This window comes from Coffea arabica, chromosome 1c (genome assembly GCF_036785885.1).
Source record: "Coffea arabica cultivar ET-39 chromosome 1c, Coffea Arabica ET-39 HiFi, whole genome shotgun sequence".
Classification (NCBI taxonomy): Eukaryota; Viridiplantae; Streptophyta; class Magnoliopsida; order Gentianales; family Rubiaceae; genus Coffea; species Coffea arabica.
In genome coordinates this window covers 1640663-1667627 of record NC_092310.1, presented here as the reverse complement: position 1 = coordinate 1667627, position 26965 = coordinate 1640663, and the positions used below count along the sequence as shown (strand labels likewise).

The window sequence follows — 26965 nt, the reverse complement described above, 5'->3', positions numbered from 1 at the left end:
TCATTCTTTAATATTCACACACTTCGAAATGTTTGATGCATAACCATCAGGGACCTTGACAGTTTTTAGCACATTACAAAAAATTTCTTTTTCATCTTTGCTCATTGTGAAGCATGCAGGTGGAAGAAACACTTTCTCACCCTTAGATTGTGGGTGAAGTGCCTTTCTTATCCCCATTTCTTTTAGATCACATCGAGCATTAATGTCATCATTTGTCTTGCCCATCCCCAACAGTGTCCACAAGAGATTCTCCAAGAAATTCTTCTCAATATGCATTATATCCAGATTATGTGGAAGCAAATTATCCACCCAATACGGTAACTGAAAGAATATATTCAATCTTTTCCAATTATACCTACATATGGGACTTTGTTCAGAGTCATTATTATCTTTAGTCCTCCTTTTCCTTTTCCTAGCTGAGGAAACTGGTTGATCCTTTCCAAATTCATTTCTAAAATCTCTTAGTTGTTCTAAAATCTCAAACCCATATAATCGAACAGGTCTAGAATGTTTCTCAATTGTCCCATCAAACTGTGCTCGATTTAAACGATAAGGATGATCAATAGCTAGAAATCGACGATGACCCAAATAGCAATGTTTTTTGCTATGCATCAACCATTGACTTCGAACATCTTTATTACAACAAGGGCATGCATACTTCCCTTTGGTACTCCAACCAGATAGATTTCCATAAGCTGGAAAATCATTGATAGTCCAAAGTAGTGCAGCACGTAAGTAAAACATTTGCTTACTAGCTGCATCATAAGTAGGCACCCCTGGATCCCAAAACTCATTCAATTCATCAATTACTGGTTGAAGATATATGTGAATATCATTACCTGGAGCTTTAGGCCCATCAATTAGCAAACACAACATAAATGATGTTTGCTTCATGCACATCCATGAGGGTAAATTATATGGCACTAAAATCACTGGCCAGGTGCTGTATTTATTGTTCATTGCTTTGAATGGGTTAAATCCATCCGCTGCAAGTACAACACGAACATTGCGAGGATCACTAGCAAAGCTTGGGTGCCGGTCATTAAAATGTTTCCAAGCTAAAGAGTCTGCCGGATGCCTCAATTTTCCATCCTTGATGCGCTCCTCTTCATGCCATCTCATTAATGAAGCAGTCTTTGATGACACGAACAGCCTTTGGAGACGTGGTTTCAAAGGAAAATAGCGAACAAGCTTTGCTGGAACTTTGTTAGCTTGTTCACTTGAATCATCGGATTGTTTTACAATTTGCTTATACCTAGGAGTTCCACACTTTCTGCAAAAAGTTTCATGTTCTGTCTCCTTCCAATTAATCAAGCAATCATTGGGGCATGCATGAATTTTATGGTAGCTAAGACCCAAGTCTTTAACAATCTTCCAAGCATCACGATAAGAGCTTGGAAATAATTCATTCTCAGGAAAAACTTCCTTGAGAAGCTCCAGTAATATTGTCATTGAGTTGTTGCTCCATCGACAAAGAGACTTGACATGCAACAACTTGATGACAAATGATAGAAGAGTAAAATTTTTACATCCAGGGTATAACTCTGTTTCGGCATGCTTCAGCAACTTAAAAAACTTATTAGTCTCTTCATCACAGGCTCCTCTATGTTCTTCTAAATTTATGTTAGAATTCTCTTCAAGTGTTCTTCCAAGTGTTTCGTGTATCAATTCATTCATGTCATCATTTTCAATGTGCCTAAACACTCCATTGTTCATATTTTCTTGATTGAAGTCCCATGGATCTTCACCATGATAAATCCAATTTGTATAAGTGGTCAAAAACCCCTTCATTGTTACATGTGCACGCACAGTTTCTTCCTTTCTTCGTTCTGAGTTTTTACATCGCCTACATGGGCAATATATTCTACTCCCAACCTCCTTCTTTTTGTAGGCAAATTTAAGGAAGTCACTCAGACACTTTTCAAAGTATGGATTATTGACTCGGTCTTCAATAAAGATCCAAGACCTATCATCCATTCTACAAGAAACAAGATTGAGAAGGCAAGAAAAGAGACCTTATAAACAGAATTGAAAAATAGCAAATTTATTAACATGCAAAAAAAATAAAAAATAAAGTGCAGCATGTGCATCCCAGTTTGCTATGCTCATAGTGGAATGCGATGTTAACAGTTAACCCAACTTCTCAATGCCAAAAGAATGTGGTGAATTTATGTCAATATGCAAACCAGTGTTCTGTTTGCAAGAAAAAGAAACATAGATAAATCAGGGGAGCTAGATTGTCTTACAAATTCCTAATTGCAACTTGGTAGAACATTTAATTGCTAGCAAGCTACAATTGCTAGGCAGATGATGGTTATGGGCAATTCAGATAGTTAGATTGCTGTTCAACTATGTACAAGAACTTATCTACTTTTATTTGTTCACCACTTATAATAATGGCATTTTCAAACCTCATTATACTTTTCTGCAATTCAGGAAATATGATCTCTCCCAGCAACAAAAAATGAGATAATACACACTGAAAGACAAACACACATGCATAACTGAAGTAACTAAAAGACAATTTTAAGTCCAGTAATTGTCCTTTCAATAAAATCTATAATGACCACAGATATGGGTGCATCTGAGCAAGATATATTCATCGCATGAATCTTTTCAAAGTTAAGGTCACAGATAAAGTCTTCAGATGAGAAAATACAGCCAAAGGATGAAACAACAAGGTTCCCTACTAGGGATACCAGCATTTCTCAATAGATAATAGGGGTCAGAAGTTATAGCCATCATAAAGTAAACAATCTGTGGATGTTAAACAGCAAGTCAAAATGCAGATGCCAACAATTAATGGCAAAAGAAAAACTGAAAAGTTAAATCATGTATCTATTGGAAGGGTCTGGATTTGTCAGATGCTAAACGTGATAAATAGTGGTAAAATGAGCTCACGGACATATAAACAAGGAAAACATATATTACCCATCAACTAGAATGAAGCATGCGGATTCATAATCCGCATTACATTAAATTACAAGAAACACTTACATGAACACACCAATATCAACGAACAGGGGCTGTAGTGGGGCAGACTCTTCTAGTTGCCGCGAGACCTAATTTTTGAAGTCAATGACTCAAATGGTCGGGTCAATTTGTTCGAGCTTTCAGCTGTAGGAATTTCGACAACTGTGGTTGACAAAATTCAGAATCAACGGAGGACCAATTACTTTGCCCAATCAAATTAGGGTTTTGTGCCAAATCTTATTAACCGAAATTCAGTTAAGATCCTAGGGTTATTAATATATATGCAACAGAGAAGAGTGCAGGTCAGAAAGACATACGAGGGAAAAAAACATAGAAATCGAAAATCATATGGAAGAATTTTTACCTTTTTCTCTGTAATAGTGATGGCGTAAGAGCTTTTGATTTCTGCTATATTTGAAGCAGAGATGGTGAAAAAAATTGACAAACTCTTATCCGAGCTGCGTACTGCAGTGGTTTTGGATGAGCGGAAGAATTCGGGTATAAGCCCTCTGCTAGTGATTTTCGACTCCGTACTGCAGTGGTTAATGTAGGTCACAAGTTGGTAGTTTTGTTTTTTCCTTTTTGGATTTTTAAAAGATAAACCCCTTCCTGCTTTTGGGGGCTTATCGATACCTTTTTACAAGGGATCGATATGTGGATTGTGCTAGGAAACTATCTTTTATGGGTTTTATTAAAACTATGTCGTTTTTATGTAAAAATTAGGAACCGTTGTGAAATTTGCAGCACAAATTGAAATTTGCTGCTTATTTTGTTAGAAATATTTACCATTGTTAATTAATCATATTTGTTTATGCTACCTAATTAGTGGAGTTAGTGGAATAACTAGTGGGATTAGTGGAGTACCTAGTGGAGTTAGTGGAGTTGCTAGTGGAGTTAGTGGAGTTATTGGGATAGTTAGTGAAGTTAGTGGGATAGTTAGTGGAGTTGGTTTAAACTCTATAAATAGAGTCATTTCATGTTATAAGTTGAGTGTGTTTTACAAAGAAATAAACATTTGTCCTTTGTTTCTCTTATTATTTGCCTCAATATTTGTATCAGTGGTATCAGAGCTGGCTTGTGAGTGAAAACAAAAGTGAGTTGTGAGAATTATAAATTACGATGGCCACCGACAATTTTGTGCAGCCAGCAATTCCTCGCTTTGATGGTCACTATGATCATTGGAGTATGCTAATGGAGAACTTCTTGAGATCCAAGGAGTATTGGCAGGTTGTCGAATCTGGAGTAGCAGAGCCAACAGCCGGAGAAATATTATCAGAGGTGCAGAAAATGGAGTTGGAAGATATTGATGCAATTTCAATTGATGAGTTGCAGAGTTCTTTGTTGGTTCATGAGCAAAAAATTAACCAGCAGGAGAAAGAGGAGCAAGCACTGGTGGCTTCAGCAGAAAGTCACTCAACATGGAGAGGAGGCAGAGGCAGAGGCAGAGACAGAGACAGAGGCAGAGGAAATAATGATCGTGGCAACCAACAACAACAATACTAGCACCAAGAAAATCAATTTCAAGGAAGAAGAAGAGGACGAGGAGGCTATCCATTAACAAATCAAAGGCCAAAGTCAGCAGACAAGTCCAATGTTGAATGCTACAAATGTCATAGGTATGGCCATTATCAGTCCGAATGTCGAACTAATTTGAATAGACAAAATGGAGAAAGGACTAATTTTGCAGAAAAAGAAGAAGAAGTGTCTCTTTTGATGGTGTGCCACATGAGTGAAGAAACTCAACAAACCACGTGGTATTTAGACACCGGTTGCAGCAATCACATGTGTGGAGATAAGAAAGCATTCTCTGAATTGGACGAGTCATTCTGTAGCACTGTCAAGTTTGGTGACAACTCTACAATTTCTGTTATGGGAAAAGGAAGGGTAATTATTCAAGCTAAAGCAAATTCTTCAACCCACGCTATTACTGATCTTTTTGTTCCAGACTTAAAGACAAATTTGCTTAGCGTGGGTCAGTTGCTCGAAAAAGGGTACGAGATTTCAATCAAAGATGGTGTATGTCAGATTCGAGATGCAAAGTTGGGCTTAATTGCTCAAGTTAAGATGACGGCAAATCGTATGTTCCCACTCTATTTGCAGAACTTGACTCATTCATGTCTCTCGACAAAATCAAAAGATGTGGTATGGTTATGGCATTTTCGTTATGGACATTTGAATTTTGGTGGACTGAAAACTTTGCAACAGAAAAATATGGTAGCTGGTTTACCTCAAATCACAACTCCTTCAGAAGTTTGTGAAGAGTGTGTTGTTAGCAAACAACATCGAGATAGCTTTCCAAAAGGAAAATCGTGGAGAGCAAAAAATGTCTTGGAGCTGGTTCACTCTGATCTATGCGGACCCATAAATCCGTCATCTAATGGTGGAAAACGTTATTTTATGACGTTTACTGATGATTATAGTCGAAAAACTTGGGTCTATTTTTTGTAGGAAAAATCTGAAGCATTTTCAGCGTTCAAAAATTTCATGACTCTTGTCGAAAAGGAAGCAGGCAAATCCATAAAATTTTTTCGCAGTGATCGTGGTGGAGAGTATAATTCACAAGAATTTATAAATTTTTGTGAGGAGCATGGAATTCAGAAGCAGCTTACAACAGCTTATACGTCGCAGCAGAATGGTGTTTCAGAGAGAAAGAATCGTACAATATTGAACATGGTGAGGAGCATTTTGACAAAAAGTGGTGTTCCAAAAATTTTTTGGCCTGAAGCTGTCAACTGGAGCATTCATATATTGAACAGAAGTCCCACACTTGCTGTTAAAAATATGACGCCTGAGGAAGCATGGAGCGGATGCAAACCAACAGTGGATCACTTCAAAATTTTTGGATGCATTGCCTATGCTCATGTTCCAGAGCAAAAGAGGACAAAACTAGACAACAAAGGGGAGAAATGCATTTTTCTTGGTGTTAGTGATCAGTCAAAAGCTTATAAGCTTTATAATCCTATCACCAAGAAAATTGTCATCAGTCGGGATGTAATTTTTGATGAGGAAAATTTTTGGCCATGGAGCAGCAATATTATTAAACAACAAATACCCGCTGATTTTGATGGAGTTGATGAAGAAAATAGGCAGCGGTTGACAGAACAAATTCCATCAAATGGTCCAGATAATGTATCAAATTCCCAAACAGTAGCAGAAGATGAAGGACGGCCTCAACGTATTAGAAAAAGACCTGCATGGATGATTGATTATGAGGTAACTGGAATTGATCAATCTGAAGACCCACTTACATATTTTGCACTATTTTCAGATTGTGATCCTACAGTTTTTGAAGAAGCTGTCAAAGATTTGAAGTGGCAGAAGGCAATGGATGAAGAAATTGCAGCTATTGAACGAAATAACACTTGGGAGTTAACCAATCTTCCAGAAGGACAAAAATCTATAGGTGTCAAGTGGGTGTACAAGAGGAAATTAAAGGAGAATGAAGAAGTTGACAAGTACAAGGCACGTCTGGTAGCTAAAGGCTATAAGCAAGAGTTTGGGGTGGATTATGGAGAAGTCTTTGCTCCAGTCGCAAGGCATGACACGATTAGGATGGTGATAGCATTGGCAGCTCAAAATTCATGGCCTATCTTCCAGTTGGATGTGAAATCAGCATTTTTACATGGTGATTTACAGGAACAGGTATTTTTTGATCAACCTCCTGGTTATGTGAAGGTTGGAGGTGAACATAAGGTATACAAACTCAAGAAAGCATTATACGGGTTAAACAAGCCCCACGTGCTTGGTATAGTCGTATAGATGCTTATTTTTCTAAGGAGGGATTTAAGAAATGTCCATATGAGCATACACTTTTCATAAAGATTGGAGATGGAGGTAAATTGCTGATTGTTTGCTTATATGTTGATGATCTTATTTTTACTGGGAATGATAGTGCCATGTTTGAGAAATTCAAGAAATCTATGATGGCCGAATTTGATATGTCTGATCTTGGAAAGATGCATTATTTTTTGGGTATTGAAGTGGTGCAATCTGTTGATGGAATTTTTGTCTCTCAAAGAAAATATGTGCAAGAAATTCTGAACAGGTTTCAAATGTCAAATTGTAATTCTGTTAGTACGCCAGTTGAAGTGGGTTTAAAACTCATCAAAGAACCAGGAGGAAAGAGAGTTGATAGCACCCTTTACAAGCAAATTGTGGGAAGTTTGATGTATTTGACAGCAACTAGGCCTGATATTATGCATGTTGTAAGTCTTATTAGTAGATACATGGAAAGTCCAAGGGAGACACATCTTCTAGTTGCCAAGAGGATTCTTCGATACTTGCAGGGAACCATTGAGTATGGATTATTTTACAAGAATGGTGAAAAATCAGATTTGTTTGGTTTTACTGACAGTGACTATGCAGGCGATTCTGATGATAGAAAGAGTACGTCTGGATATGTGTTCATGATGGGTTCAGCAGCTATTTCATGGTGTTCAAAAAAGCAACCAATTGTTACGTTATCAACAACTGAAGCAGAGTATGTAGCTGCAACCGCCTGTGCCTGTCAAGCAATTTGGTTAAGGAATATTCTTGAAGAGTTGCATTTTCAGTAAGAAGGAGCTACTACAATTTATTGTGACAACAGTTCTGCCATCAAGCTCTTTAAAAATCCAGTTCTACATGGAAGAACCAAACACATAGATGTGAGGTTTCATTTTCTAAGGGAACTCACAAGGGATGGAATAATTGATTTTCTCTACTGCAAAAGTGAAGATCAGATTGCTAATATAATGACCAATCCATTGAAGTTATTCACGTTTCAGAAATTAAGGAAGCTACTTGGAGTCTGTGCAGTTAATAAATCATATTAAACTGAATGTTTGATAAACTTTCAGTTTAAGGGAGGAATTGTTAGAAATATTTACCATTGTTAATTAATCATATTTGTTTATGCTACCTAATTAGTGGAGTTAGTGGAATAACTAGTGGGATTAGTGGAGTACCTAGTGGAGTTAGTGGAGTTGCTAGTGGAGTGAGTGGAGTTATTGGGATAGTTAGTGAAGTTAGTGGGATAGTTAGTGGAGTTGGTTTAAACTCTATAAATAGAGTCATTTCATGTTATAAGTTGAGTGTGTTTTACAAAGAAATAAACATTTGTCCTTTTTTTCTCTTATTATTTGCCTCAATATTTGTATCATATTTACCGCACTTTCTCCCTGTGCCACAGCAAAAGCGTTGCAAAAAGCCCGTTTTCTTGTAGCTTTCCCTCGATGACAATGCTCTCATCTTGACTGTTGGCATGTTCCTTCAAAGCAACGCCATCCATATTGCTCCCTGATGCTTTATCTGTTCCCCTATCAACTTTTACTTCTTGAATTCCAGGCCTCTCCCCAAACCTGGTCTTCATTACACAGACTAGGAGCTTAATGCACTTTAACTTTGTTGGCATCTTCCTTCAAAGCAACGCCATCCATATTGCTCCCTGATGCTTTATCTGTTCGCTTATCAACTTTTACTTCTTGAATTCCACGTCTCTCCCCAAACCTGGTCTTCGTGGCACAGACTAAGAGCTTAAGGCACTTTAATTTTGTTGAGCTTAAATACTGACCTGCAAAGAACAACTAATTCATAAAACAAATAAAATAAATTCAGCACAGGTGATGTAGTTACTTCGTAACTGCCAAAGGAGTCAGCCATTGACAACATCCATGGTAACTTGCATCTATACACCCCAAATAACAAAATCTCTATTACTCAAAGAAACAAACTAAATTGCTGCAATCATAATAAGCATAGACTGATCTGGTACTCAAAGAGCAATTCAAACACTAGAAGCCCTCTCCATACAAAGCAAATCAAGTAACATAAATCTCAGAATGGCTTCAAAGTAACTCTCAAATTCTAAGGCTACTGAACAAAGTCAAAGTGAAAATGAATGCTCCAACCTCTGTTCCCTATGGGACATAAAAAGAATAAAAATACTTTTGACCACAAATAAAGACTCAAGATATCTGAAAAGAAGGGATTTGAAATATCAGAACAGTGGGATGCTGGGATTTTCAGTTTTACTGCTATTGCTAACACAAGATTTAGTATCAAATCTTCACATAGAAAAACTTTGAACATGATATTCGGATCCCCGAAAGATACTGATTTTCAGTGCAAAGGATTGCACTATTTTGACCCTTAAGAACTTAATCCAAAGGAGTCCTGAATTTCAAAATATTGAATTTTTTACAGCTCCTGTGATAAAATTCGTGTCTAAAGAACAGATTAAATGACAACATTGTAAACGATAGACTTGGGCAACGGAGCATAACAGTGTATAGATAATGATTCATCAGTAAACTCATTCACCAACGAACTAGAAACTAATGGTATTACTAACTACCATTGATTACCAAAGAAATGAAAGAAAAAGAAAATAAATGAATCTGATCAATAAAAAACATAACATTCTAAAAGCACTAAAATCTTATCTCCTTCAATTTTCTAAAACTCTGAAAACCTTAACCTGTGGAAATTTTCCAACAGCCAATTTGACACTTTTTTTTTAAATCTCTGCTTTTTCCCCAAAATCCTTCCAATTAAAGGGCCCTTTAGGCTATAGGTCAAAGTTCATGAAAGAAAAAGTTGTAAAATTTAAGTAAGCCACGGCAATTTTACCAGGGCTTTTTCTAATATCTGAGAAATCAGAGCATAACAATCAAGAATTAAGCACACGATAAAGAAAACGAGAGAAAACAAAACCTACCACAAGAATTGTACACCTGCTGAAAAACAAGTACTTATCCAACAAATAAATAACCAAAAAAAATGGTAAAAGAGGCGAGTTTAATCAAACCTGATTAGAATGCCAGAATGTGAGAGCGAAAATAAGAAAGCCCGGATTGTGGGAAGTCCTGGAAAGTAAAGCCTAAGCCCCATTGCATAGACTAGGGCTGCAAACGAGGCGAGTCGAGTCGAGTTTTGAGTTAATCGAGTCAAACATCGACTGAATTTTACCAAGAGCTCGAGCTCCACGAGCCGGCAATTTTCAAGCTCAAGCTCGAAAAAAATAAAAAATAATTATTTTATTTTTAAAAAAATAAATAAAATAAATTTTTTTCTTAATAAGTAATAAAATATTAAGGATATATACGTAATTGTACTATGAAAATAAAAAATAAAAAATAAAAAAATAATATACGTAATTTTATTATTAAATAAAAATAAAATAAAATAAAAAAATGTATAAATATATATATAGCTCGTGAGCTAACGAGTTTAATATTCTGAGTTCGAGTTCGAGTTGGACTCGAGCCGGCTCGAGCTCGATATTAATCGAGCTCGACTTGACCTTGACTCGAGCCGCTCGCGAGCGGCAGCTCGATTCGTTTGCAGCCATTGCATAGACTCATACGCTGAGCCATACTTGCTTAAGACTAAGGAGCACCAAAAGGAAAAATGAGGTGCAGTTTTCCTGTGTCAGTTTGTCAAAGGTCCAGGTGCCAAGAAAGGGCGGGAACCGAATGACACTTGGTGCTTCCCTTGGCTTAACACTCTTTTCTTTTCTTTTTTTCTTTTTTTTTTCAAATGTATTTGTTGTTAGGTACCACAGGTATACAATACGAAGTAGTTTTCGAATTAGCGAGGTAGATACAATAAAAGATACAAAGTGTACATGAATATAATCAAGTTAAATAAATCAAAAAAATATTAGTTGCATTATATGGATCACACGATAATGTATAAGAATCAATTAAAAGTCACTGAGTATCATAATGAGCCATTTCTTATATGATATTTGGACAGTCCACCATTTTTATTCAATTATTTGTTGATAAGTTGTTAATATTAGTGCATTACATAACATATCATATAGTATACATGTTCTATCTAATAAAATCTAACACATTAATAATCAAACTTGTTTGTTTATCTAAACAAGTTCGAGATTGTGATCAAACTTGAGTTGTTTCAAGTACAAATGAGCTTTATATGGAGTCAAATTTGAGCAACTTGAATTTTCTATAATTATGCTAATTCAATCAAACTTATATCAAGTAATGAAATTCTTGATATCATTAGTGTCTTTTTGGGCGTTCATGGTACACTGCATATCCATCACAACATGGCGTATACCCTTCAATATAATGGTCTGCCCAAGCCATGTATATACCAATATTCAGTAATTAAAAGTTTCTTGTTTAGCGATTTAAATTATAAATTTAAATGCAGACCTCCAACTCTCTACCAAATTTAAACCAAAAAAAAAGATAGTGACTATATACTGTTAGTGTGGCTTTCCCACATCGGCAAATGAAGAGGCTTTAGTCCCACATCGGCTGAAGTTCAAGAAAGCCTTCCCTTTGTTTCCTATAAATAAAGGGCTCTGTGATGGAGTTAAGTGCACCAAACCAAGAGAGCATTAGTAGGTTATTTGAACCTTTGGATCATTAAACTTTTTGTTTAGTTAAATCTTTTGGGCTCTCTTATGTTTTAGTATTAGGTGTCTTTTGGGCCTAAGAACCACTTTTTTAAGGCTTTTGTCTATCTTTTTCATAGTAGAAAGATCATTTGAATCATATGTTAGAAATTTGAACTTTATGATTGTTACTTGGTGCATGTTTGTTCTCTGAACCTTCTTTGTTCTTGTTATATCAAAGTTAAAGAGGAGAAGAATGAGTTCCCCAAGGCTTCCCGTTGCCTAGAAAGTTGGACAAATTACACTTTACCCTCGTGTGATTTAGTGTTTTTCTACATAATCCCTTATAATTTTAAAATCTATACATAACCCTCTCATGATTTGAATTAAAGTGTCAAAGTGACGAAAATGATCATTCGTAACGGAGTCACTTAAAATATCAAAAATACTCTTATGTAAAGTTGAAAATTATTTATTAACCAAGGGGGATTATGTGTATATTTTGAAAATCATAAGGGGGTTATATGATAAAGTATTAAATTATAAAGGGATCATATGGTAAAACACAAATCATACGAGATTAGTTTGTCATGTATTTATAAGGGTAATTTTGATATTTTTAAAGGTTTAGTTACATTTATTTATAAGGGTAATTTTGACATTTTTAAAGGTTTAGTTGCATTTTTCGAAGAGTGAAAACTTTCAACTTCTGCTTCTTTATGATTCTGTTGAGGGGATTTGGAAACCATGGACCAAGTTCTTTTCCAACATGTGCCTATGTCTGCCGCAAACATTGCCGTAGCACAGGACATCAGCAACACAGCTCATGCATAATACCTTTTATTTTTCTTTTTATTTTTATCAAACGAGTCACGTGTTATATAGCTGGTTACTTTGATACTTGAACTTACTTTGATACTATATAAAACTAACTTGGCTCTTAATTAACTAACTAAAAAGGGATATTATGGGAATGTCACTCATGGGACTGTAATAAAACAAGTAAATTATATTAAAAAAATCATCAAATAAAACTTTTAAATCATGTAAAAGATCACCACACAAAACTTTTTGAAAATTTAATCTTGTAATTTTTAAATATGATTTACTTGATTTATTACATTCTCGTGTGACATTTTCAAAATACCCCTATTTAGTTGGTCAATTTAGTTAGTGCTGCCACAGAGATCCTTATTTGGAACCATAAAATGATTCACATATCAAATTAGTTAGAAATAAAATTTATGAACTACATTGGCACTAGTACAAAAGTTTATAAACGAAATTGGCTATTTACCCAAACCAATTTATCAAACTATCACCAATTTTGCCGGTCTTACAGAATGGCGGATTAGCCATTAAAATTTCTTGACTATCAATTGCATGTCTGCATATAGTTGATATATGGTTTAATTGTTTTTCTTTTTCATTTTTTCTTTCTCCTATCAATTCAGGTCATAGAAATCTCTCCCATATAATATTACCTTGTGGACCAATAACATCAACAGATTCAGTACTATTTTTGAACTTTACATCAGTCACAAAAATCTCAAATTGCTACAAATTACAGTGGTTCTTATGAAAATACCAACCCAAATACAAATACACAATGCTATTAAAGACTAAACATGTCACTGTTCATCCTGTTTCTTAACTGAATATGAGAGAAATTTCCAAGTTGATGATGAAATTTAAAAAATTTCTGCAAAAGGGGTGTTTTAATTGAAGACTTCCACCAATGCAATGTCCCATTGAATTTCCAATCTGCAAAAGAAAAAAAAAAGGAAATTACTTCATACCTCGCATTAAACAGATGTGAGGCACGGAGCCTTTTATTTTTCGATCCAAGGCTCATGCGTTTCTTTTCTTTTCATTTTTTTGGGCAAAACTAAGCAGGCCGTTTCCTTTTGGAGTGTGGATTTTGTTTTTTCTTTTGTGAAATTATGGAGAACGAATTTTGATAGGTTGCAATTTGTTGCTAAATTTATAATTATTTGTCCCTTGACCTTAGCCAAATATTGTATTAATTGATGAATTCTACTCATATTTGGTTAATGGTCCTAATTGTGTCAAACATTTAGCAATAGATTGCCTAAACTTCAGCAGGAATATGAATGATTTACAGGAGTTGTAAATTGTTTGATTCTCTAGCCTACAAGTTCTTGGGCGCTAAAGCAAACATTGCAACTTAGCACATGAGCAACATGGCTCATGTATGGTACCATTTTTTCCCTTTTTGTTTTAATCAAACAAGTCACATGTTGTATACTTGACCACAGAAAAAGAAAACATGTTGACCATAAAATGTTGCTTGTTTAAAATTAAATAAAATACTAATGCTATTACACCTTTTACTTTCCCAACTTAACAATAGAAATCAGTTTATCCAACGAAATTGGCTATTTACCCAAACCAATTTATCAAACTATCTCCAATTTTTCCAGTCTTATGGAATGGCAGATTAGTCATTAAAATTTCTTGAGTATCAAATACATGTTTGCAAATAGTTGATATATGGTTTAATGGCTTTTCTTTTTCATACTTTTTCCTTTCTCGTGTCAATTTGTGCCGTAGAAATCCCTCCCAAACAATATGACCCTATGGACCAATAACATTAATACATTTAGTACTGCTTTTGAACTTTATAGGTTTGGTTTGTTCTTCCACACAATTTAAGAAAAGTTAATTAATTTTGTTGGAAGAATAAATCTAGCGTATTATCTTTCTAAAATTCCCTTACATTAAATGGAGTATAACTAATTAGCTTTACATTAAATAAGTTTCGGTATACTCAATAACAACTTACATTAAAAATAAAGTATTTTAGAGAAATTATAAGTTAATTACATTCTTCAATTGAATAGTGGATTATAATTTAGAAGAATGAAAAAGTAAAATAAACCTAACAAAGTGGGACATAGGGAGTAAAATTTAATCAGCAGTTCTATAAATAGGCTTAGTTATCCCTAATAGAAGTATAATCTTCCACTCTCCACAACCAAAAATTTTATGTGCCAATTGCTATACTGTTGTTGGGATGATGGGCATAGTGTTTAAACTTGTCCTTCTGATTCTCATGCTTTGCCCCCTAACAATCAACTCAAGCTTTCAGTACCTTACTTTTGTGCAGCAATGGCCGAAAGGCTATTGTACTGCTAATCCAAGCAGATGTCAAAGAAACCCTCTACCAACCGTTTTCACGATCCATGGTCTTTGGCCGGGCAACTTCACCAAAATTTTGCAAAATTGCAGAACGACTTCATATACTAAACTAAAGGTAATTTCTATAGGGCTTTCTTATGTCTTGAACATGAAATATGCACTTACACAGATTCACTAATGTAATTATCATTCTTGGAAGCAGAATTTTCGAGAGCTGAGGTTTCAATCATTTTGGGAACATGAATGGAAAAGGCATGGGACGTGCTCGGAAAACATGTATCCCGAAGCTACATACTTCAGCAGGACTATTCAGCTTAGTCAAAGACATAATATTTTGAACTATCTCGCCACGGGCAATATACGTCCCGGCAGCAATCCTACCGTAAGTTCGGTAAATTCTACAATTTACAAAGCTATCAGTAACCATGTGCCAGATTTGATGTGTGTGACTCCTCCCCGTCAAACTCCAGCCTTGGTAGAAATTGGCATTTGTTTCACTGCTACTATGACAACGATTATTGATTGTCCTTCACAATTTCTGCGAACTGGGAGTTGTGGCATCGGCACGATAAATTTCCCTGCATAAATCATCTCACCATTTCCACCACACTTTAGTACTTCTGATTTAAAAATGGCATTGAACATCGTTATTGTGATGGAAGATCATGTAATAAATCAAATGAATTCTGAGATGAAGTGTGTGAAACAAGGATAATGAAGACATGTAAAAGTTACAACATTACAAGAGAGCTATTATGGTATTATTGACTCGCTGTCCGATTTCATTCATTTGTCAGCTTTTAAATTTCAAACTGAAGCATTAAACTAAATTCAATCATTAAATTTAGTTTGTTTCGTTGCTTAAGTATAAGTTTCTGCTGACATTCATCTATATGACCATGCCTTGAAACAAATTTTTAGGTTTGGGGTGACAACAATGTGTGTAAAACAATTGCACCCAAAAGTTGTTAAAAAAAAGGGAGACTTTTATAGTTCTATGAGATGTAGTCAGTTTACACTGCGTTTAGATTGAACTCAATGGAGCACTTATGCACCTCAACTGTTCCTCCCTTGTTAACCAATTTAGATCGTGCTGGAAATAACATGCACAATAAATAGTTCACGCTCTAAAGCTGAATGTAGATGGATCTTCTTTGGGTAATCCAGGACCTTCAGAAGGAATGGGGATTATACGCGACAATTTTGGTAATAAATTATTGGGGTTTTCAATTTTCTTCAGCCTTAAAACTAATACGGAGGCTGAATGTCTAGCGCTTTTAGATGGTGTATGCAGCTTTTGCCTCAATCAAGGTTACTATCAGGTGGAGGTGGACATAGGTTCCAAGATTTTGGTACAAATGACAGGGCAAGACAATAGTTCCCTAGAAGGTCATTGCCATTCTCCACCAAATTAAGAGTATGATTCAAGGAAAGATATTTCACTTTTACTCGCACATTAAGATTAACAAATTCTGTGGCAGATGCTTTGGCAAATCTAACTAGCTCTATCCAGACAAGTAAAACGCACAATCTTCTCAATTTACAAAGTTGGTTAGCGGCATGCCAAATTTAGATAGAATCCCTTGGTATTTGTAATCCTCAATTAGCTTGGAAAGGAGTAGTAACCATTGTTTATATTTTGTTGCTTCTATATTCAAATGTGATGTCCAAGAGGTTAGGTATATGCCTCCCTATATTATCTTAGTGAAATTTGGTTTGACATCTCAAGCCCATCTACAAGGTTTGCCATTAAAAACAAAAAGTGGTCTTGCATATAAAGTAGTTTTCATGTTAAAAATAATCTATCCAAATATCAATAAAAATATTCACTAAAATACCAATTCATTTATCAACAAACATATATAAGAGATTTTTTTAAAAAAAAAAAGATAATTGATGTAAAAGAAATTACTCAAATACGAATTTGCTTTTCAGCCTTTACATTTAAGATTAAAACAATTACAATTTAGCATAAAACCCATGTTTACTATTGGCTTCTTTTGAGAAAAGAAAAAAAAAGGAGGAAAAAAATCAAGGCTCAACTCTTTATGATATTCTATTCATCTATTTGGCCTAAATATAAGAGAGAACTACATTTTTTATCCCAATGTCTAGTTGATGTGCAAAACTAGACCCTAATATTTCAACCAATACAAATGCAGCGCCCAAAGTTTTTAATTTTAGGCAAATTTAGAACAACTAAATATTACAATATTTAATGGTGAAAAACAAATTGGGATTAGTCAAAAGTTTTAATTTTACATTTTTGGTCCATAATTTTTGAAATTTTGAGCAACATGGTCCTTTATGTTTGAAATAGTTATATTTAAAATTTTCAAATGAAACAAAATGTGTACTAAAATTAAATGCAAAGAAAATATGTTCTAAAATCCCTATAAAAATTCTTCAAACCATTTCACATTGACACAACTTTAGACTCATTAGCACTTGTAATTTGTCTTTCAGGGACATCGATTTTAATCGGAGCATTTTCAGCAGGAATATGTGATTTAGTAACTCTTCTGGAGTCATTAAATGCATCCGGTAATTGATTTGCAATTTTTTGCAATGAGAATCAAGGAAATTCAATGATATTTTCCAAGTGATTTCCTTTTTCGGTTGATTTTTATCTCCCCCTATTGTCGGAAAATGTGATTCATCAAAATGACAATCTGCAAATCTCGCAGTAAATAAATCACCTATTAATGGTTCTATATACTTAATAATTGAAGGTGATCATAACCGACATATATCCCCAATTCTTCTTTGGGGACCCAATTTACGACGTTGGGGCGGTGCAATTGAGATATACACCGCACAACCAAATATTCGTAAATGAGAAATATTTGGCTCATAACCCAAAGTTAATTGTAGGGGAGAATATTTAAGATAACTTGTCGGCCTAATTGGACTCACTGGCTAAAAGAAAAGTTTTTGGACCTATAGTCCAAATACCTGAAGGTGTAAAGCCAGTAGGATATAAATGGATATTTGTGAGAAAAAAAATTGAGAAAATGAAATTGTAAGGTATAAAGCAAGACTTGTAGCTCAAGGATTTTCACAAAGGCCTGGATTTGATTATGATGAAACGTATTCACCTGTAGTGGATGCTATCATATTTAGATATCTTGTAAGTTTTGCAGTACATGAAAAACTAGATATGCGTCTAATGGACGTTGTTATTGCATATTTATATGGAAATCTTGAAAATGATATTTATATGAGAATCCCCGAAGGATTCAACATGCCTGAATCATGAAAATCAAATCTTAAAGATATTTATTCTATTAAATTACAAAGGTCTTTGTATGGGGTCAAACAATCTGGACGTATGTGGTATAACTGCCTCAACGAATGTCTAACTAAAGAAGGTTATACCAATGATCCAATATGTCCATGTGTTTTAATCAAGAAAAATAGGTCAAATTTTGTGATAATTGTTGTATATGTTGATGATCTAAATTTGATTGGAACTCCTAAAGAGATTCAAAATAATGCTGAATATTTGAAGAAAGAATTTGAGATCAAAGATTTTGGAAAGGCAAAATTTTGCCTTGGTTTACAAATTGAGCATTTGAAAGATGGAATTTTTGTCCACCAAACTGCTTATACCCAGAAGGTATTAAAGCGATTTTATATGGATAAAACACATACATTAAGTACCCCAATGGTCGTCAGAACATTAGATCCTAATAAGGATCCTTTTAGACCATGAGAGGAAAATAAAGAAATATTTGGTCCTGAAGTACCATATCTCAGTACAATTGGTGCACTTGTGACAGCCCCACCTCACCTTAAGGCGAACCAAAGGGTTCGGCGGACCGCCTGCCGAGCTCTCGTTGGGACTCAATCAGTCACTACAGTTCTCAAATAAATTACAAGATAAATCTCAAATATACATCACATGTTCCACAAATTTAATTGCACTACAAACTAAAACCTCAAGAGATAAAACAATACTAATTTCCCGAATACAAATTCAGTTACAACTAACTTTTAACAGCTTTTGGCTCCTTAAGCTAATTACACTAACACCCCTAAAACTTTTGCTCCAATTGCAATTACGTCCCTGCTCCTGACAACTTGCTTAAGACTAAGGAGCACCAAAAGGAAAAATGAGGTGCAGTTTTCCTGTGTCAGTTTGTCAAAGGTCTAGGTGCCAAAAAAGGGCGGGAACCGAATGACACTTCGTGCTCCTCTTGGCTTAACACTCTTTTCTCTTTTTTTTTTTCTTTTTTTTTTGTTCAAATGTATTTGTTGTTAGGTACCACAAGTATACAATACGAAATAGTTTTCGAATTAGCAAGGTAGATACAATAAAACATACAAAGTGTAAATGAATATAATCAAGTTAAATAAATCAAAAAAATATTAGTTGCATTATATGGATCATATGATAATGTATAAGAATCAATTAAAGGTCACTGAGTATCATAATGAGCCATTTCTTATATGATATTTGGATAGCCCACCATTTTTATTCAATTATTTGTTGATAAGTTGTTAATATTAGTGCATTACATAACATATCATATAGTATACATGTTCTATCCAATAAAATCTAACACATTAGTAATCAAACTTGTTTGTTTATTTAAACAAGTTCGAGACTGTGATCAAACTTGAGTTGTTTCAAATAGATCAGTTAACAGCGAAACAGTGATAGGGAGTCCTTTGGTGCTCCAAATGAACAATAACACAGTGGTGGAGACGTTAGTTCTAAGCACAAGACCTCCCAAGAACTCATTGAAGCCAAATCATGCCATGAACTCATATGCAAGCACACATGATATGCGATCGAGTAAATAATGCAAGAAAACAGTTCATAAGTAGCTTTGAAAATAGTTTGGGGTCACTCACCAACCATGGCTCAGGAACCATCCATCATATATCATTGCCTTACCCAAGTCCAAACCCTAGATCACAAACTCAAAGCAATCAAACACTCTCAAAGTTCGGACAGTATTTCCCCTTAATTTCTTTATTTGTTCAACCTACAACCAAAGACCAATTCTCATAGCAATTAACCACAATCCAAACTTTGTTAATGAGGAGCATGTTAAATGTTCTGCCCTAAATGCCTAGACAAAGCCACTTAGTTAGACAAGAAAAGGAGAAGTTAATTGATAGTAGCACAAAAATTTTGTGTGAGATTATTCTTGGAATTGTTGCACTCGATGGGGCCTAACAAGCTAAGTATAGCTATATATTTATTTGAAGAAAAGAGAGAAAAATAGAACTTGTATTTATTCTCACAAAAAAATGAATATAGAAAAATTGAAAAAACATTTTTCAGGATGCCATAAGGAAAACCTGTAGTCTTTGCACCTGTAGTCCCATTGACAACTGATAATATTTTATCACACCAGAAGAAAATTGACCCTCTCTTGCTCTGTTGCTCCTTCTCCTTTGTACAAAATTATATACTTCCCTCCACAGTTGCTACATTAATCTATAAAAATGGATTTGGACTTCACAATCCTGCATTTCTTGCTTTTGCACCTAAAATCTATTCAGGTTGGTTAAACTCGCCTCTTTAATTTTTTTTTGAGCTACTTAATTGAATATTTTCTTTGCAGATGTACAATCTCTGTGATCCTTTTTTTTCCCTTTTTCATTTTTCCCAATTTCTCTAGAAATTCTGAGATGTTAGAAAAGGCCCTGATCGAAATGTTATGTCTTACCTTCAAATTACAACATTTTCTATCATGAACTTAGATCTGTGGCCTGCAGGGTAGTTTAATTGGAAGGGTTTGGGTTGAATTTGAAAAGAAAGATCAAATGGCCATGTGGAACATTAGGAGGTTGACATTGTATTAAGGATGCACTTATTTAATATCAGAACTTGAGAAATTGAAGGCACAGAAGATTTTAGTGCCTTTTGAATGCAACAATTCTGACAAATGAGAAGATTTTTTCAATCATTTTCCCTTTCATTCTTTGGTATCTAGTGGTCATGAGTATATATGATTTTCTCTACCTTAATATCATTTTAAAACTAATAGTCCAAATTTGGTACAAAATCTTTGTGTTATGTAGCAAAAAATAATAATCTGGTGGCAGGGAAAAGGAGGGGAGGAGGAAGAGGGACGGAGGAATCTCTGGGAGAAGGAAAAGGGAGAAGGAGGAAGGGGAAGAGGGAGGAGGAGGAAAAAGAAGGAGGAAGAGGGTGGTGGTGTGGTGGCTGGGGTTGGGGGTGTTTGTGAGTGGTAGTCTTAATTTTTAAAAAGTACTCTAAAAAATTTTTAACTTTAAAAATTATTTCAAAATATATTTAAAAAAACCCCTCCAAAAGCACCACAAAAAACATCGAGAGTAAAAGTTTTCATATACACTGCTACAGTAAAATATTGAAAAAAACACCTGTAAAAATAGCTAATCCAAACAGAGTGAATAAATTTGAAATCCCAGATTCCGCTATTTTGGTACTTTAAATCCCTTCATCTCAAAAATATTGTGACATATCATTTGAACACCTTATGTCTGTCAATTGATCAACATTAATTACTATCCATAAAGGACAGAGGTTGATCAACATTAATTACTATCATTATCCTGAAGCAGAGTTCTAGATCGGGGAAAGAGAGGAGGGGATGGGCTAGATCGAGTAGGAGGCGAAAGGAGGGGCGGGGGATGGCAGGGAAAGGGAGGGGAGGAGGAAAGAGAAGAGAGAGGGGTAGGAAAAAGAAGGAGGGAAAGGATGATAGGTGTGGTGGCTGGGGATGGGGGTGTTTGTGAGTGGTAGTGTTAATTTTTAAAAAGTACTCTAAAAAATATTTTAAATTTAAAAAGCATTCCAAAATATATTTCAAAAGCCTCTCCAAAAACACAGCAAAAGACATTAACAGTAAAAGTTTTTCATATGCACTGCTACCGTAAAATATTCAAAAAAAACACCTTTGAAAATAAATAATCCAAATGAAGTGAATAAATTTGAATTCCCAAATTCCACTATTTTGGTACTTTAAATCCCTTCATCTCAGAAGTATTGTGACATATCATTTGAACACATTATATCCATCAATTGATCAACATTAATTATTATCCACAACGGATAGAGATTGATCAACATTAATTACTGTCATTATTCTAAAGCAGAGTTCTACATGCCTACTATAGGCATGTAGCATATGTCATGTGTCAGACTTACGGGTCAGCCACAATATTAGCAGGCAATAGTTCGGCAAAGCCAAGATCTAGTTAGGCTTTGGCTAAAGATTTAGGAAATTGAGGCGATGACTATAGCCTCACAACCACTGGGCCAATGACTCAGTGGCCACCAGGGAGGGATTTAAGTCCTTCCTTGAACTATTGGTGAGGGTTCAAATCTCACCACAGCGAAAAAAAATCTAAGAATTGTGGCATAGCACTCCCTTGATCTAGTTGGGTCTGTATGCACACTAACTCCTATCACAGCCTCCTTAGACTCCCCTCTATATTAGGATAGAGTAGGTTATACAAATGTATCGTTGCTGACAAAAAAAAAAAAAATCTAGAGCCCTACATATAACATATTCTTTAAAAATATTTTCCGTTATTTGATGCTTTTCATTTATAAAATTATTTAAATATCGCAAAAGAAAATAGGGTGTGGTCCTTATGCAAAATTCTGATTATGATCTTTGTTAGCCAGAGGATGGATTTTTTACATGTAAAATTGAAAGAAAGTATTGATAGAAATTTTGCTATGTACCTCTTGAAAAGTTTTGTAAGATGATTACTAAAGGGGAAGGGAGGGGCAAAGGGTGGCGGGGAAAGGGTGGAGAGGAAGAAAAAGAAAGGAGAAGAGGAAAGGAGGAATATCTAGGAGAAGGAAGAGGGAGGAAGAGGAAGGGGAAAAGGAAGGGGCAAAGGGTGGCGGGGAAAGGGTGGGGAGGAGGAAAAGGAAAGCAGAAGAGGGAAGGAGGAATATCTAGGAGAAGGAAAGAAGAAGAGGGAAGGAGAAGGAAGAGAGAGTAGGAGCAAAGGAAAAAGGGAGGGGAGAAAAAAGAAGAAGGGAGAGGGTGGTGGCTGTGGGTAGGGATGGGTGTGAGTGGTAGTTTTAATTTTTAAAAAGTACTTAAAAAAATTTTTAATTTTAAAAAGTATTCCAAAATATATTTCAAAAACCCCTCTAAAAACATCACAAAAAACATTGATAATAAAAATTTTTCATATACACTACTATAGTATAATATTCAAAAAATATTTTTAAAAGTAGTTAATCCAAATGGAGCGAATAAATTTGAATTCCCAGATTCCACTATTTTGGTACGTTAAATCCCTTCATCTCTGAAATATTGTGACATATCATTTGAACACCTTATGTCCGTCAATTCATCAACATTAATTACTATCCATAAAAGACAGAGGATGATCAACATTAATTACTATCATTATTCTAAAGCAGAGAGTTCTACACGCCTACTATAGGCATGTTGTTGGGTGTCAAATTCATACGTCAACCACAATATTAGCAGGCACTAGTTCGGCAAAGCCAAGATCTAGCTAGGCTTCGGCTAAAGACTCAAGAAAGGGATACGGGGCCGATGACTAGGGCCCCACATATAGCATATTCTTTAAAAATATTTTCCATTATTTGATGCTTTTCACTAATAAAATTATTTAAATATAGCAAAAGAAAATAGGGTGTGGTCTTTATGCAAAATTCTGATTATGATCTTTGTTGGCCAGAGGATGGATTTTTTATATGTAAAATTGAAGAAAGTATTGATAGAAATTTTGCTATGTACCTCCTAAAAAATTTTGTAAGATGACTACTGGAAAATATGCATGAAATAATTAATAAAGGAAAAGCATAATATAAAAGTGGTATATACTCTTTCAAATTTTGGAAGAATGCAAAGTGAAGGGGCAAACCCTGGTGGTCTTCATTCACCAATCGACACTTCAATTATTATTAATGACATTTTATTATAATTTTAGCAAATAGAACATGGAAAAAATAGAGTGCCATTAACAAAAAATTTGAACGTCAATTGTTAGCCATGAATTAAGGTTACCGAATTTTCTCAGTTAAAGACACTAGAAATTATTTCAAATTTCTCGCCATAATATCCGAATTTTCCCAATTCTTTTTCTCCTACTCTAGTTGTCCAATATTTCCAAAACATGGACATACTCGATCACCCCTTTTCATTTCTTCCTGACTGAGATTTTTATTTTTCTGGTGAATATATTCTCTCATTGACATTTGAGAATTGAAAAAACTAAATAAAAACATGGGCAAATTCCACTTTACCTCCCTATGGTTTAGCATTTTTTTACATAACCCCCCTATGATTTCAAAAGCTATACATAACCCCCTTATGGTTTGGATTAAAGTGTCAAAGTAACGGAAATAATCACTCGTAACGGCGTCACCTAAAATGTCAAAAATACCCTTATGTAAGGTTGAAATTTATGTATTAACCAAGGGGGGTTATGTGTATATTTTGAAAATCATAAGGGGGTTATATGGTAAAGTATTAAACTATAAGGGGGTTATATGGTAAAATATAAAAATTATAGGGGGTTAATGTGTCATGTATTTATAAGGGTAATTTCGACATTTTTAAAAGTTCCGTTACAAGTGACTATTTCTGTTACTTTGACACTTTAATCTAAACCATGAGGGGGTTATGTATAGCTTTTGAAACCATAGGGGGTTATGTAAAAAAAGAGTAAACCACAGGGGGGTAAAATGTAATTTACCCTAAAAACATTTATATAACTGCTAGGGAAGTGCATCTTGTAAGTGGTTGAGGGAAGTGCAAAGCAGCTAGAATCTTGAATTTGATTGAGATGGCTCTTAAATCATCAGTAGCTTCTTTTCTTTTCTTTTGTCCAACATTTTCGCCAGCACAGTATTCAGTCCAACATTTTCTCCTCTTTGAAATTTTAAAGCAATTCTGATCTACAGTTCCATATTGCCATTCGTTTCATGATGCTTGGGTAAAATACAGCAACAGTTGACAGAGTGGTCGATAAATTGAGACTCAAAACTAAGAATAATTACTAGCAGAATATCATTCTCATCTCCCCAGTTTCCAAATGTATAATCAAATTTTGTAATCTCAACAAGCTCACTTTTTCCAAGATCAATCCTACCTCAAAGCATAGATTTAATTGGACTCATATGATACATGAAACCAAGAGATTTCTAACTAAGAATTTTGAGATAAAAAATTTTGGTGATGCATCTTTTGTGTTAAGCATACAAATACATCGGGATCACTCTCAGGGTATTTTGGAACTATCACACAAAGGCTATATCGAAAAGGTTCTTAAAAGATATGTTATACAAAATTATAAATCAAGTGATACCTCTGTGATTAAAGGAGACAAGTTTAGTCTTTAGTGGTGTCCTAAGAATGGTTTTGAGGAAAAGAGATGTAAAAGATTCCCTATGCGTCAACAGTGGGGAGTTTAATGTATGCTCAAATTGTACGCGTTCGGATATTGCATATATTACCGGGATATTGGGTAGATATTTAAGTAATTTTGGATTAAATTATTGGAAAGCAACCAAACAGGTCTTGCGGTATTTGTAGAAAACAAAAGACTATATGCTCACGTATCGGAAGTCAGATAAACTCGAGATCATTGGATATACTGATTCCGATTATACAGGATGCCAAGATGCTATGAACTAAATGTCAGGATATATCTTCTTGTTGGCTGAAAGTGTCATATCCTAGAAGAGTGCTAAACAGTCTCTTAGAATATCTTCAACTATGGCCGCAGAGTTTATAACTTATTATGAGGCGTTATGGTCCCCAAGTCATAACAGAAATATTATTTATAAATAGGGTTATGGTCCCCAAGTCATAAGTATTTTTATTGTCGTATTTTCTAATACCACAAAATAATTCTTTCCTGATATCCCATCGTTAACAAAAATACTAGAGAGAAATTAAAGGACTCTCTCAAGGATTGACAAATACGTGTTGACCTAAAAGACCATGCCAAAATCTCTAGAAATTCAAGTATCAGTTTGCCCAATTGATGAAATAGTGTTGTGTGTGAGTGGAAGATGATAGTTTAAAGCGATTAATCCCTCTATTTATAGAGTCGCGCAAATTGTAAGATTTTAGTTCTCTTCTCCACTTGGGATGTACCAATAAAAAAAAAAAAACTAGGCACCATTTAGAGAAAGTTAATTTAGAAGAAGAAAGTCAGTTCTGCAACTACCATACCAGATTACTGCACTTACATAATTGTTTGAATTTCTTTTCAAACTTTTAACTTAGATCGATGAAATAAAGAAATGACATCCCTCCTCCATGTGTAATGCTTTTTGTCATAAAAGAGTGAACTCTTAAAAACCTAATTAATTTGCTGATTGGCAATAAACTCTGCCCCAACTTTTCGTCTTAGCCTTATCTTATCCATTAGAGAATCCATATTCATAAAGAAGCGACTTCTTTGACCAAACTTAAATTTTACCACAAGAATTGACTTTCTTTCACAATTTCTTTTTCACAATCTTTATTTGTTATCATCTGCATTGAATAAAGAGAGACAATTGATTTGACCTGCCACTTGCTTTCAAAGTATTAATGGCAATTAAGAATGCATACTAATTCGGCTAATGAGTTACAGAAACACCACGTAATTGTTGTTTATCGGCCAATGAGTTATAATCAATCTTTATTTGTTTTTTTTCCAAGGAGAGTTATATGTTTTTACCAAAAAATATTGCCGGCTCTGGATGGTTTTTTTTTCCGTATTTTTTCAAAAATAGTTTAAAAAATAATTAAAAAACACAGATACGAATTGCCAAGTGAAAATTTTGTTTGACTAATGAACTTCTATTTTACTTGCAATTTCTAATTAAGTTCAAGGACAACCCACCCCTTTTTTTTATTTTTTTGAATCAAATGAAAGCCTTAACTAGGGGAGGGAGTGGTGGATTGGATGGTTCGAAGGAAATAGTATAAGTGAGAAATATTGAGTTTGAACCCTTCCACTTACACTTAAAATAAAACATTTAAAAAAATGAAATCCTTAGCTCATTCAAGTGCTATAAGAGGGAGCACCAAGAGATAAATTTAGTTAATTAAGATTTTTCATCATCTTCTTTTAACTGTGTCCTCTTAGGCCTTATATATGCGGAGCCAAGCCCAAATGTTTGATGCAAGCAAACAGTTATGAGAACAAGAAAATCATGAGTTCTATATCGAAGTAAAGCAGAAAAAGGGAAAAATTAATATATGAAATGAATACGTGAAATGAATAGCAATCCTTTTGTTGGACTTTTTTGCCCCCTAAAAAATATTCCTGCATGAGTGAATGCCTTGTAAGCAGATGATTTATCACTAAAATTCGGTAAAATGACTCTGCCGTTCACTAAAATTCATCACTAAGGAGTTTAATGATCTTTTTGGTCACAAAAAAAGTTTGATAACCAAAGGATGCTATTTTGAGTAGTTGAGCGATCATTCCGGCCGTTCACTCTATTCCCAATTAATCATAAAGTCAGCAAGTAGCGATCCACTC

The 26965-nt window shown here is 34.7% G+C and overlaps 1 protein-coding gene, 1 long non-coding RNA gene and 1 pseudogene across 2 annotated transcripts; 1 reads left to right on the top strand and 2 right to left on the bottom strand.

Moving 5' to 3' along the window:
• Positions 1-1452, bottom strand: LOC113736252 (uncharacterized). Its single transcript, XM_027263175.2, has one exon. The coding sequence runs from the start codon at positions 1450-1452 to the stop codon at positions 1-3; it is 1452 nt and encodes a 483-aa protein (XP_027118976.2).
• Positions 1453-1624: 172 nt separating this feature from the next.
• Positions 1625-3442, bottom strand: LOC140006114 (uncharacterized). The gene is made up of 3 exons (XR_011813730.1): positions 3338-3442; positions 2998-3135; positions 1625-1978 (listed from the first exon to the last, which is right to left on the bottom strand). It is a non-coding gene; the product is annotated as an uncharacterized lncRNA (long non-coding RNA).
• Positions 3443-14360: 10918 nt separating this feature from the next.
• Positions 14361-20698, top strand: LOC113735948 (ribonuclease S-2-like; annotated as a pseudogene).
• The last annotated feature ends 6267 nt before the right edge of the window (positions 20699-26965 follow it).

Bases quoted from the DNA above. Each gene is read 5' to 3' on its own strand.
- LOC113736252 (XM_027263175.2), bottom strand. From the start codon at position 1,452: ATGACAATATTACTGGAGCTTCTCAAGGAAGTTTTTCCTGAGAATGAA.